Source organism: Scardinius erythrophthalmus, assembly GCF_964197995.2.
Source record: "Scardinius erythrophthalmus genome assembly, chromosome: 22".
Classification (NCBI taxonomy): domain Eukaryota; kingdom Metazoa; phylum Chordata; class Actinopteri; order Cypriniformes; family Leuciscidae; genus Scardinius; species Scardinius erythrophthalmus.
In genome coordinates this window covers 3,112,211-3,127,501 of record NC_138242.1, presented here as the reverse complement: position 1 = coordinate 3,127,501, position 15,291 = coordinate 3,112,211, and the positions used below count along the sequence as shown (strand labels likewise).

Here is a 15,291-nt window from a genome sequence, read left to right as displayed (position 1 = left end):
GTTTAGTGGCTGGTCATTAAATGCTGATTATGAATATGACTTTCTGCTGTTCTTCCTGCATTAAGATGAACGCTCAAAGTGACTGACCGTCAGAGTTGAGTCGTATGTGAACACAGGGAAGTTTGACTGCAGAAAAAGTGAATTAAAGTGAGTAGCTGTTATCAGACAGACACAGGAGACAGAGAGAGAGAGAGAGAGAGAGAGAGAGAGAGAGAGAGAGAGAGAGAGAGAGAGAGAGACACTGGGGTGTGAGCGCAGGATTGCGATCGAAAGCAATTTGACCGCTGAAATGCTCATGCTGATTTGTACTGATAACAGATGGCAGTATGAAATATCAAATATCAACTCCAAATGCCATCTTTTCCATCCCCCCCTCTTTCCCCAATGCAATCCTTTGGATGTGTGTTTGTGTTTCTTTTCTCTCTCTTTTTTTTTTGCCCTCACAGAGTCATAACATCAGAAAGTTTAATCTAACACTTATCTTTCTAAAGAATATTCGACAGACGCTTTGAAGCCGCGGCGTTCGGAGGAGATGAAACTCAGAGTGATGACTGCTTATGGAAATGAGATGATAGTGTGTGACCGCACTCACGGATGATTCCCAGAGGAAAACCTTATCGCTCAGAACTTGCTCTTTCGTAGCTCAGGGGACTTAATGGAGTTCTCGTTTATGTTTCTTTTAAGTATCGGATTTTTCCTAAGATTTCTTTGGGAGAAATAAAAATAGACAGTAACAAGGCAATCGCTGGCTTACAGTACTAGTATAAAGCTGTACAATGAAAGTGGATACTATAACTCAGATCTTTTGCTTTTGGAGATATTTGATGAGATATTCATGATGCTGAAACTCTGAAGGAGAGCCAGGAGACTCACTATCGGATCTTTTTGAACAATTCTTTAAAAGATTTATTAAAAGAATTTTAGGCATTTAAACACACTAGCATTCAAAAGTTAGGGGTCGGTGAGATTTTTTTGAAAGGTTTTTTTGTTTTTGTTAAGTCTCTTCTGCTCACCAAGGCTGCACTTGTTTATGGAAGCTTGTTTCCGCCACAGAATAAAAAATAAAAAAGGTAATTGCGACTTTTTATCTCAAAATTCTGACTTTTTTTCTCACAATTGCGAGTTTACAGAATTGTTTCAGAATTGTGAGACATAATCTCGCAATTGTGAGATAAAAAGCCGTAATTATCTTTTAAAATTGTTTTACTGTGTGGCGGAAACATGCTTCCATACTTCAATCAATCAATAATACAGTAAAATCAGTAATTACAGCAATTACATTAGTAACATTAATGACAAAGTTCCCCTGAGTCACATCTGGCAAGTGACAGAACAGAAGTTACTTAATTATACAATGAGGATGAGACTTGTGTCAGTTGATGTAGATTTTCCTTTATCATTTATTTCGTGGAATGTACATCGGGATATCAAACGCTGGGACCTGCTGCCCCTCTCTTTAAGTGGAAGAATTAATACTATTAATGTATTGCCTAAGTTCCTATATATGTTTCAAAATCTTCCTATCTTTTTTAAGCTTTTCAGGACTGCTTTAAGTTACTGACACTGACTGCAATCTAACAACACTGTATTCGCACATATCACACACATATCTTAGAGGTCGATCAAACAGTATTTTAGACATACATGACATAAAAATGGAATAAAACTATTTGCTACCATCAGATAATTATGTGGGAACCGGGAAAACACGAGCATGAAACCAATGAATGCGTGAACTTCCGAGTCTACAAAATGCCTTTTAAACTTTATACCGTGTCCTGAAGCAAAACTTTGGAGAATAATTTCAGTGCTCAATGCTCACCATAACGTCCTGAAACTTGTGAAGATGAATGTCTTCTCTTGGGAATGTTTGTTTCGGTCTTCAGCTCCGGCTGGTTCGGCTCCTTCCGAAGCTTTTGCTCATGTGTATATACTTTTTTTTTTTTTTTGGATGTAGGACTTGTTTAGCCAACACAGATTGTTCACTTTGACTTTGATTGACTGAGCACAACTAAATATGTTCGGTTTTTAATTTTGAGTGAAGACCTTAAAGGGGTGGTTGATTATGATTTGACTTTTCTAACTTTAGTTAGTGTGTAATGTTGCTGTTTGAGCATAAACAACATCTGCAAAGTTACAACGCTCAAAGTTTAAAGCAAAGGGAGATATTTTCTTTTAAAGAAATCGCTTTTTAAGGACTACAACAAACGGCTGGTAGAGACTACACCACATTCCTCCCGGGTTAGTGACATCACCAACCCTAGAATTTACATAAACCCCGCCCCCTGAACACGATTTATAGATTATCAAGACAGAATAAAGACCACTCAGAAATGTCCTGTTGTCTACATGTCACTTCTTCTCGAGTCTCTCCATCTTTCTGACTCCGGGTTTGAACATAAAAGGCTAAAAGTTTTTGAAATGTTCAGTGCGTGTGTGTGTGAGGTAAAAGGACACAAGCTGTTGAAGCTCCGCCCCCTGTGCCGGGAGCAGCAGCTCAATTGCATTTAAAGGAACAGACACAAAACAGTGCGTTTTTGCTCACTCTCAAAAAGTGACAATTTTAACATGCTGTATAAAAGCATCTGTGGGGTATTTAGAGCTAAAACTTCACATACACACTCTGGGGACATCAGAGACTTATTTTACATCTTGTGAAAAGGGCATTATACCACCCCTTTAAGCTATGATAATTATTTTGAAGTCATTTATTGAGCCAATTGTCAGTTTCCACAATTTTTCTTTACTTTTTGTACCCAGTCAAGAAACATAAAAATGATGTCTTTTGTCGTCATTCATGGACGTACACACAGAAACCCCCGAAACACACAGCTGCCCACGGCAGACACACTGCTGAGCTCAGATCAGTCTTTATTAGCGTGTGTGTTAAGTTTCTGCTGGAGCTTTGAGCTCACGCTGAGATCCTGTCCCCTCACACACGTCCCATCCAAGGTCACCCGTCGCCTGCCGAAACGCCCCGGCTCTAGCTCTCTCTTATCTGTCTGTCAGATGAGGATGAGGATGAGGATGTTTGCTTTCATCATTCTCATCAACTTTAAAGCATAGCCGGACCCCGCTGTGGTCCAACATACACTACAAATTGCTCTTTGATAAGGCTTTCAGAGAGAGAGGGAAAGCTGAAATAATAAAAAAAGAGAGATGGAGAGAGTAGTGTAAGTGTAAAGAAGAGGAGAATGATGGGTAGAGAGAGTTTGCAGGAGTGTGTGTCGGGGACAACGGCTCTGCTCTCTGTGACAGACGGCAGTTTGCTATTGTCAGAGAGCAAATGCAGGAAAACAGAGGCCGGCATTAAAATGAATAAGATACATCAATGTCTGCTGGCCTGTGTGTGTGTGTGTGTGTGTGTGTGTGTGCTTTACAAAATGCAGTCCCGGTGCTTGGATATTTTTGTGTGAGTGTAGGAAAGAGGCTAAAAAATATATATTTATTGAAGTAATTTGAGACAAATCTAACTAATAGATGTAAAAATAAATAAAAACATGAAAAAAATGCATAATTAAATCAAATGTGTAAAGCCACTATCTCTTCCAGCTCAAAACGTACCTGAAGGCAAAATGTATAACAGTTAGTTTAAATTGGTATACCTCGTACATTTATTTATTTATTTTAATCTGAAAAATAAATAAATAAATGATATGTATTTTCACAGTCTTAACACATAATCAAAGTTTCATTGTTCTTACCTCTTGTTTAGATTTTTTAATTACCACTTTTGGGTCCAAACGACCCAAACACATTAGGATAGTTCAGCATCGTTATTACTGTTAACTGTGTCTGTAAAAAAAAAATAAAAAATAAAAAAAAAACCTTTTCGTTCTTTGAAATAAGATCACATATTAATGTTATATGAAAAAAACTTGAATAAAAATAAAACATAATTCTAACAAACAAAACCATAAATAAATAACATACAGTGCATAATTAATATTAACATGCCACTGTTGTTTAGGACCTCAGAAACATATATATAATTGTAAAATGGAATTATACAAATATATTTATAAAAATGTAAAGGTACAAATACAAATAATACATAGATATTTTATGTTTCTAAGTTGTACATACTACTATGTCCATATTATATTTTTCAGTGTGTGTAAAACCATACAGCTAAATATTATGTACAAACACTAATGAGATGTGTCTGCATACGCAGCTGTTTTATGATACATATGATGCAACTTATGATGGCAGCTTCATGTTTCCGCCGACCTTTGGGAACAGCCTTTGTGTCTGCAGCTTTTACATTAGTAAAGTATGTTCTTCTAACTGAAGGCACTTGCTCTTTCGGCTCATAGAGGGAAGTTCTGACATGGGGAGAGTGACCTGATTTTGTCACAATTACAGTAGATTCAGAGTCTCAAACTGTAAATGAAGGGTTTAATAATCAGCCGCTGACTTGAGTGAAACTCTCTGGGGTTTCAAGCTGAGAATCTGGGATATCAGACTGCCTTTGGTAATTGATGCAGTGATGTACTTCATAAGGGATCGTCTTGACCTAGATAATGATGTAATGTATTATTGGTCATTGCGTTTTCTTCTTCAGTTCAATAATTGAGGCTGAGCGATTCCAATCGATGGCTTTCCGTTTCTATTAATATAAGGTCATATGTTCTCAGGCAATTATAATTCTTGCAGTCGTTTGAATTCAATTAATTTCTTAAGATACTTATCATTGTTTCTTGGCACCGAGTTTTCCCTTTACCCCGTTGTATTAAAACTATGGGACAAGTAAAAAAAAAAAAAAAAAACTTTTCAGTTTCAGTGTTTATTACATTTAATGTTTTTTATTACAAAATGTTTTAGTGTAAGTTATCAAAGTTCAACAGAGTGCTGGAAGACAGCCTCTGAGGATTGTGGGTAATTGCAAGCGTATGTTGCTCCTCATAAAGTTTGGCTTTTGAGCCTATCAGCACTGGATTATTAAAATGAGAAATTAATACATTTCCCCGGATCACGTGTGTCCAATTAGTTTTCCACGCCTCTAGTGTGCTGCTAAACTGGCTTGTGACGTCGAGGTGTCATTACGGTTGAATCGAGACGTGTTTGAGGCAGAAGTAGAAATTACCTTTGAATGTTCTGTATGTTTAGATGTACTAAACTGCTTTCAGGTTGAATGTTACAAGATTGACAATGTGTGTAAAAAATATCATTAGCCACTTTTCCACCATCGGGCTGAAGCTGAGAAGCGCTGTGGGCTTCACTAAAACACAAACACGTCATTTCACCAACTAATGGAAGTTTTATCAGAAAACTAACCATAAAGAAATCTCTGGAAATTAGCGAGATCACAAAACAAACTTGAAAAAAGCAGCAGTTTGTTGGCATTTTTGCTGTTTACCTAAAGGTTTAAAACCCAAGCATTGCTGTTTTACCACAGTTTTACACTAATAAGTGATACATTGATAATAATGAATGAATGTGTGTCAAGATTGCACATTAGTCACACAGAAATAAAGTGGTATTTACCGTTATTTCACAAAAGAAAGAGGACACACATACTTATTCAGCCGCGTCTGTTTCTGTTTATTTGTAGTCACGTGTTTTCATCATTTAGAAAGAACGATCATTTCTACATATTTTCCTCCATAAATACGACCTGAGGAGCTTTAGCACAACAGTCCCAGTACAGTTATATTTCAGACAGAGAAACTGCATTTTATTTTATGACATATACAGATCTAAATATGGATATCAGACAGTCAGGTATAAAGATACAAGACATACTCACAAATAAAATAAAGACACGATTGTGATAGCCTATATGATCTGTCTAATTTCTTCAAGCAGTCGTATTTACCACGTTAACTATGGTAATGGTTAGAGCGCAGTGTCTTTTTGCATTGCATATATATATTTCTGCCTTCTCCGGTGACCAGAATCCACATCAGATCAGAAACAGAAGGCGTTCAAACGCTCGAGGTTTGGGCTTTGGGTTTTGGTCATACTTTGGGCCCGACAGTGGAAACAAGCTTTTGAGCTACAACACAGTATTCATAGTATTAATGATTTTCTACATTCTGTCAAGAAAAATAAAGTTTTCAGTGGGTACTTTCATATAACACACTCATCATCATCATCATCATCATCATCATAAACATTGTCTGAAGAGCTGTGAGTGGTCCTCAGGTCCACTTTTTCATTCACAGATTCTTTGATTTCTCTTTGTGGAAAAAAGAAAATATCCTCAAAGTTATTCCACATAGCTGGGAATCCTTTAGGGAAGTAATAAATGCACACGCTGTCCTCGCTCAGAGACGCTCTGTTCTTTCAAAGTAATGCATTTGCATCAAGCCAAAAATGTCACTGTGGTTTGATGTTTTACAAAAGTACTATTTAACTGGATTTTACTTACAAGTGCTTCTCATTTCCTTCTACAGTACTTGTTCAGATTATTTGAACTTTGTAGATTTGTCTCAGAGGAGGTGTGCAATAACCTTGTAGATATTTGATGCAATCTGCTCTAAATGGCGAGAGAGAAAAACAGAATATAGCACCGAATCCAAACCTGTTACACTATTTGAACAAGCAGCGAGTAAACAAAGCAACAGCGTCAGTGCAACAACATGCTCGCGTTGTGCTTTCATTCTGACTGCAGTTTTGCTGCGTAACAGCGCTGTGACTCTGCGCTTCTTGCTGAGAAAAAAAATATTTATTTGTGCACATCATAATTCACATGCCTGGTAATCTTGAATCAGAATAAGTTCCTCTAGCATCTCATCTCTTCTCTTCTCTGATGACGAGGGCGGGGCAACCTGTCACTCACATGAGATCAGCCAATAGCAAACCACAACCATCCAATCAATTCCTCACAGACAAATTCAAGCCCCGCCTACATTTTCACTCAGATACGCTTTAAAAAAAATCTGCCAGTGCATCAGACAAAATATACTTGTATTAAAGATGCCATTATGCCAGTATGAAAGTCTTTATATTTCTATGCAGTGTTTCTTCTAAAGTAAATTATCTATCTATCTATCTATCTATCTATCTATCTATCTATCTATCTATCTATCTATCTATCTATCTATCTATCTATCTATCTATCTATCTATCTATCTATCTATAATATATTGTTTCAAAGTTTTTTTTATATTTTAATAAAAAAAAAAACAGTAAAAAGTTGGCATAAAACAGAAGTTGCACTACAGTCTTTTCTTCTCTATTGTGACATATATCAAAGTAAAACTGCTACTCGAATGAGAAAAAAAATAATAGTGTAAATGTTTAGTGTTTTTTACTGGCTTTCCAGTAAAAATATCAATTTTAAAACAGATTAAGTAGTCATTGTGTCTGTGTCAGTGCTGTAACTCATTAATTCCGCTGTCAGAATGAGTACTCTGCTTTAATGTGCAGTGTGAAATAGAAATTTCAGACTGTAATCCATTGGCATTCTTGCTGAAGTACGTCCCGATTACCAAGAACTGTGCATTTTTTACTATTATAGCGCCTCCTGTGCATAAAAACAGCCCATGTGGTTTGTGTCCACATGACGTTTATGAAAGCTGACATCAGGAAGGAAGTGTCATGCTGGCTACAGAAAACTGTCCTGCTGAAATGAGTGTCTGATCGATTGTGTCTTGAGAGAGCTATCAATCTGCCTGACTGGTAAATTATGGTTTTATTAGCGTTGAGCCAGACTGCGGCTCCACGGGGCGAAGCAGGGCATGATGGGACGCATCCACATACGCCAAGCAATATGAGGAGGACTTCTGGATCTGTACTTCATTAGTTTATTTACTCTCCGATGGACCTTTTTGACATGAACTCACAATGACTTACTGATGTCATATCACTGTGACTGGGATTCAGGAGGATGGCAGAAGCATCATGGGAAATGTAGTTTTGCAGCTCAAAGAAATTGCAAATAGGAAGGAGTGTGTGTGTGTGTGTGTGTGTGTGTGTACGAGGCCGTCTTGTTTGACTGGAGGCGTCCGGGGAGCAGAATGAAGACTGCTCTCTCTAATCCACTTACAGCTCAGGAGGGAAACTCAATTGGTTCACCTGAGAAAGTAATTGATTGAATCAAAGGGCAGCGCACTGAGCCACAGTGGCATTGAGCAGATCGGGTGTCACGACACACACTCAATCTAACTCACTCACACTTCACAAGGTGAACCGAGACAGATGTGTACGGAAGAGATCAGTGGAGCTTCCATGTGGTCTTTATTTTCGATTAATATAAGCGAATATTTAGACTATTAATAAATATAACAAATATATTCATATATTTACACTTACTCATGTTAAAATTATATTTATATTATTTAATTTATATAAACTTTACTATATTCATGTATTTCCTTTAGTTTTTTAAACAATTTCCAATTTCTACACTTATCTTTTCCCTAAATTTTTAGAATTAAATTAAATAATATAAATATAAATATAATCTTAACGAGTAAGTGTAAATATATGAATATATTTGTTATATTTTTTAATAATATATTATAATAATAACATTTGTTATATATATATATATATATATATATATATATATATATATATATATATATATATATTAGAATAATAATACTAATAATAATATTATATCTAATATTACATATATATATATATATATATATGTATGTATATATATATATATATATATATATATATATATATATGAATATATTTGTTATATTTTTTAATAATATATTATAATAATAACATTTGTTTTATATATATATATATATATATATTTTTATTATTAATCCCACATCAAATTTGGCTGATAAATTACTCCCAAAAGATCATTTTATATCATTATTGTGTTAAATGAGAAAAGTATTAAGTTTTACAAAACATTACAAAAAGTAGCTTTAGAAAGAAATATTTGATTTGATTCAACATATATTTTATTACACACAAACTTTTAACAAACTTTTTTCGTTGTTGTGTAAATCAATATCATATTTGCACTTGTGCTCTTCGGAAAACAGAAACAGCACTTGTGATATTTCTTAACTATGATATAAAAATGAGACAAGAACTCATACATACTCACACTGCCCATATTTATACATCAACATGTCCAGTATTCAACCGTCCCACCTGGTGAAGTATGTCAGTACAGTAAGGTTAACCAATCACAAAAAGGGTCATTTACATAGAGAAGTCCCAAAAGTATAGAAGCTAAAATCTGCCTTTTTAATGCTGAGGGTCAGAATGGTCAGGGAATTGTTCTGGGTGCAAGAAACCTTGACTAATACTGTATTATAAGTGGATTTCAGATTTGGCTCCTTTAACTTAAGCAGTTGCACCCATTCAGTGCCCTTCCTCTCACCGGCGAGAGAATTAATTCACCCACTATGGGGACACATAATAAACTGTCACTGGCTCTAAAGCACAGTATTCACAGGGTAAATCTGAGCAGTTCGACCCACAGCTGCACAGCCTCGGGCGCTTGTAGCCGTCATAATCCACTTGAAAAATAGACTGGAAATATGTGGGAGAGGACAACAGATCTGCCAGAGAAAGGGGCTCATCTCCTCTGTGTAAATGAATGGGATTGTAGAGATGCGATAGAGAGGGCTAATGAGGCTGTCTGGGTCTCTGAGAGATCTGTGTGTGACAGCGTAAGACCTGTCATTACAGGCCGAGAGGAGAGAGAGGGGACGCGGGATTAACACTCAGAAACAGCATCAGGCCAGCGGAGTGTGTGTGTGTGTGTGTGTGTGTGTGTTATAGACAGGATTAGAGTTACTGTATGATGCTGATATATAAGCAAGGAGATCTTCTCTCTCATCCAAGGTCAGAAAGGATTTTCTCAAACATGTTCTAATGTGAATACGTGGACGTGAATTACAGTGATTTTATCACGACTAGGGCAACAAATTTGAAAAAGACCAGCAATAAGTTGTTCCATTATTCATAACTAGATTTTTTTCCTGTTGTGGTGTTTGCCAGTGTAATTCAAAAGTTGCTCGGTCAATACTAAGGTATTATGACTGCCATTCAGAATGAATTGAGAATGTCTTTTAATTCAATTAAATTAAAATTAAATTCAATTCAATTTTTGGAATTTTACTCAAAATTGCAGTTTAAGTATACAGAATTAAAATTAACTGGGATGGATGGATGGATGGATGGATGGATGGATGGATGGATGGATGGATGGATGGATGGATGGATGGATGGATGGATGGATGGATGGATGGATGGATGGATGGATGGATGGATGGATGGATGGATGGATGGATGTGTAAAATGGATAGATAGATAGATACTGTAGATAGATAGATAGATAGATAGATAGATAGATAGATAGATAGATAGATAGATAGATAGATAGATAGATAGATCTCTATAGATTATCTCCCTCTCATTCTGTCACAACCGTCAGATTTCAACAAAGGTTCATAAAACAAATCCTGGTTTTGTGAAGAAAAGCTTGTTGAGAAGAGTCCGGCTGAGCGGTTTATTGTCAGATGAAGTTGTAATTGTTTTATCAGGTCAGCAGCTCCAGACTTCAGTAAACCTCTCATCTATATTAAACATCTGTTGTTTTCCCACAAACGTCCTGAACGGGCTGGGCGACATGTGTCCTGTGTGATGGTCATCCTGCAGTCCAGGCTTGCTTGTCTTTGATGTATCTAGATGCTCAAAACTGTTTTGGTTGCTATTGATCAGAAGACATCAGTCTCATTCTCCCAAACTCTCCACCGTGAACGGTAAACTCACATAAGCCCCTTTTACACAGCGCGTTGATCCCGGGAAATTGCCGTAAAATTGCGAGAGTGCCTTCTGTGTGAACGCAAGCACGTCCCGGGATTGATGCCGGGATCGATGCCGGGATGGGGACCTAGTAACATTGACGGGATCAGTCCCGGAACGCCCCCTGTGTGAACAAAAGCCAGGACCAATGCCGTAAGGGGTGTTTTGTTGCTCTTAGAAGAAAGTTTGTGTTCGTCATCAACAAAGAAAGAAGGAAAAAATGTGTGCAAACTGGAATGAAGCCGAGACCAGGAGCTCCTTACTATCCGCGCTGAAGCTGAGAGCGTACGCGATGCGTTAGTGTACGGCCGAATCCGGAAAAAATACTTGAGCGTAGTTTCTCGAGATCGAAAGTGCAGATCATTAGTAAACTTGAGACGCTGTGTAAAAAAAGCTTTCGGGAGCTTCCTCTGTTTCTCTGACTGAAAATATAACTACTGGGAGAGGACGTAGGGTACATTTTGTAGGGAATGCAATGATGCATTCATAAAAAGCCTTCCCATAGTTCCCTTGAGGTTTGTCTCCAGATCCAGAGAGCTGTGTCTAAAAACACTGACATGTGGATCTTGCTCTTCCTAGTAGACAGGAGCGCAGGTGGTGGGAATTATGGGTTCCCTCATTCTCAACACAGCCTCATTCAGGAGAAGTTCCTGTGGGAGGAAGTGAAACCTTCTCACGATCAATGCGGGCCCGTGGGGAAAGTGTATAACACTATAAGAACATGATAGCTCATAAAGGACCTGAGATCAGACCTCAGTCAGCGACAGCCTAATCATACGAGCGCAGTAACAGCTCTGTTAGTGCTGGAGACAGGGGATGAGGAACTGAGATGTGCTGGACAACAGATGTCTGGCTTCAGATAATAACTTTATTTGACTTGTTGAGTTCTGTTTTGCTCACAAAAGCCATGCATCTGACTTTTTGTTTTGCGTTTTGTTTTGAGATTATTATTTTTTGCATTGTTTTAGACATGCATTTTTTTATTGTTTTGAGTTTTTTGTTTTGAGATTTGTTTTGTTTGTTTGCATTGTTTTAGATAAGCATCTGACACAATTTTGAGACAATTGCACTTACATCAATAAAAAACAATTTTATCAACTTTTATTTTAGTTTTGTTAGTTTTGTTTTGAATTTAGTTTTGTTTTGTTCGTATTGTTTGAGGCATGCATCTGACAAAATGTGACAATTGTGTTTTGTGTTAAATTTTGTTTGTTTTGTTTTCTTTACATTGTAGGCTTGCATTTGACAATTTTGTGACAAGAAAATTTGTTTTATATTAAATTTTATTTTATTTTTTGTTTTGTTGTTTTGTTTGTTTTGTTTACATTCTAGGCTTGCATTTGACAATTTTGTGACAATTGCACATTCAGCAAGAAAAACTGTTTTATTCAATTTAATTTTAATGCATCTGACAAAATTGTCTGACAATTGTGCCTAAAGCAAGAACAACTATTTGCTAAAGGGACAAGACAAATAAAGCACCTGAAAGATTAAAAAGCCAGTATATTTTTATATATATATTTTTCCATCTTTCTCTCCAGGAGTCTCCGAGTTGCCCGACTGTGTCTCTGAACTCTCCGAGAGATGAACATGAGCGGCGGATCTCTCAGTCGCTGTATCCCGGAGAGAGCCTGGATGACCAGCACACCCCACGACACACCATGATGGGGAGATTGATGGGTAAGACTCATAATTTTAGTCTTAGCCACAGACGCCCCTGGTGTATCATTGCACACAAAAATGGCCTGAGCTTTCCCGAACCGAAGAACTCCAATCTGACCGGCTGACTTTAATAAGAATTATTCTGGATTCAAGACGTAATTGTTTTCATCAGTCCAGATGTCCTTGCTTACCTGTAATTTCTGGTTTCCACATACATTGTATCCGGAATGTCATTAAAAGGAAATGGGTTAATTTGCATGTCATTCGAAGATCTTTTCCTGTCTAAAGGGGCTTTCACACCGTGTAGTTATAGGAACTCAGTTATAGGAACTAGCCACCAGGGCGGTTCCCAAGAACTCATTTTCCCCTAGAGTCATTTTCCCCATTTGCACCGCCTGTAGGAACTAATCCAGCATAGGCAACGTCATTTAGTCGCACCGTGATTGGTTGAGAAGTGCCTGGACTTCGGTCCATCTATCACTGTTTTCCATGTTCGTGGAGTAAGTATTATGTAAACTGTGTGTTTGCATTGCTTTTTAAAAGTGGCCTGTGCCAGTGTTTCGCATGGCATGCGTTCAGCCAATCAACTTAAACGTACGTCATTAGTAGTTTCTAACGTTCTGGGTCAGACACAAACGGCAACTGTCCGGTCTCTCTCTCTTGAATCCAACACGGAAGTGACTTAAACTGCAATTCATTGACTGCGCACTAGAGACAGGCTCCAAAAGAGAGTCAATCCCATAGACCCCCATGTTAATAAACCCAATCTTACAGCAGAAAATAATATGTTTACAGCCTGGTACAAAAAGTGGTTTTGGTCTATATAGCTAATTTTGCCCATCATTACACCTGTGAGTGAGGTGAATACTTTTATAACTCATCCGTTTAAATTATATTAAGCCTTAAAGTTGTGCATAATTAAGGGCGTGGCCACTTGAGGGACAGGTGGATTGCCGCTGCTGTCACTACTAGCCGTTTGTCTGCTGTCTGTTAGCATCACGTCACCTCAGCTAATCCGCCTCGCTGCACATTTCCGGTTATCCAGGAGTGACGCGCGGCCAAGATGGCGACGGCCGGCTCCGCCCACTTTGGGCTTCAAAAACGCTCTTCAGAAACACTACAGGTGACGTCACGGACACTACGACCATATTTTTTCACACAGTCTGTGGTTAGACTCTACTATGAAATCTATTTTAGGCATTCCTATAGCTATCTAAATATCGGTCCCGGTTCATTTGGTGCAAAATATTTCCGCCTTTAGATACAGGAACTATGAAAACGTTCCTCTGGTGTGAAAGCCCCTTATGTGGATGTTTATTGGTCAAAATAGCTGCAATGCGGGACAGTCTTTATGGTGATAGTCATATTTTTGCTCTGCAAGACCATGTACAGTATGAACACACACATAACGTTTATATATGTCTTGACCTTCTGTTTCCACCGGACATATACGCTTTAAATACACAGATGAATCAACACCTGGACACACACAGCTCAGCCCAGCCAGTCCCAGTATGCTCCTGTGGTTTTGTAAATGGGGGTTAATGTCATTTTCAAGCCTCTGTCTCATCCAGCATGACTCTTTCAAGTCAGTCCTGATTTTTCTCAAACTCAGCTCCATTTCTAGTCCTGCCAGACGATTGGAATCGACAGACCAATCCTTTCACCGTCATGCTTGTCATTTCACAATCGACTACTCAGTCTTGAACAATAAGCTCTTTAGTACCTGACGCAAACCCTGATCTTCCTCCTCCTCCTCATCATCCCCTGCTTTTCTTCCACTTCTTGTTTTCTCTCCTCTTCTTGTTCTGAGCTTGTCTTCTGCGTGTTTCTCATTGCAGTGTGATGATGAGTCAGTCAATGACGTCTCGTTCTCCTCATCAGAGTTACAGTGGCAAATGCGTCTGATGGCCTTCTATCGTTTTTTGGCCTTTTTTGTTGTAATTTTAATTGATAGTCGAGATAGTAGATTGGACAGGAAATTATGGGATGGGGGGGGGTGTATAGTGGTCGATAGAATAATAATATATTTTATTATTGTCATTAATACTATATATCATTTTATACACACACACACACACACACACACACACATATATATATATATGTATATATATATATATTTATGTATATATTAGTGCAGGGCAACGATTAATTGTGATTAATCGCATCCAAAATAAATGTTTGTGTTTATATAATATGTGTATGTGTACTGTGTATAATTATTTTGTTTATATAAACATACACATACGCATGTATATATTTAAGAAATATTTGCATGTACGTATAAATATTTATACATAATATATATTATATATAAATACTTAATATATAAATATTTTTTTTAAAATATATGCATGCATATGTGTGTATTTATATATACAAAATAATTATACACAGTACACACACATACAGTATATTATATAAACACAAATTTTTATTTTTGATGTGATTAATAGTTGCCCAGCACATATATATATATATATAAACAAAATCAGATCTCAGAATTGTCTTCCACCTTGTCTCTCTGTTTTTCACTTCTCATTCTTTCCTAGTTGGTTTGCACAAATGTATGCATTGACGCTTTTTTCTAAAAGCATGCGAGTGAATCTTCCCCATCTCCTGTGCGGAGAAACTCTAAAACTTCTCAAAAAGCAGCACTTCAGAGAGTTTAGCTCTACATCTTCTCTGGAGGAAAGTAGAAAGGCAAAGTTTGAGAAAGTTTACCTCAGGGATGATGGCATCCTTCAGCTATTGTAGGCCTGACACGTTGTCATATATCTCATAAACTTTAGTTTTCTCGCCACATGCACCTGAGAATAGTTTCGCCACTTGTCAGTCACTTGCATGACATGTTATTTGTGTTTGTGAAAACATGAAAATTGCAACAAT

The 15,291-nt window shown here is 37.3% G+C and overlaps 1 protein-coding gene across 5 annotated transcripts in view; it reads left to right on the top strand.

Moving 5' to 3' along the window:
* The window catches only part of pard3aa (par-3 family cell polarity regulator alpha, a), a 476,999-nt gene that overhangs the window by 283,789 nt on the left and 177,919 nt on the right, over window positions 1-15,291 (top strand). For all 5 annotated transcript variants that reach the window (XM_081353162.1, XM_081353163.1, XM_081353160.1 and 2 more), the window contains one exon: window positions 12,279-12,417. In XM_081353162.1, coding sequence (XP_081209288.1) covers window positions 12,279-12,417 — 139 coding nt within the window. The remainder of the gene's footprint in view (window positions 1-12,278; window positions 12,418-15,291) is intronic.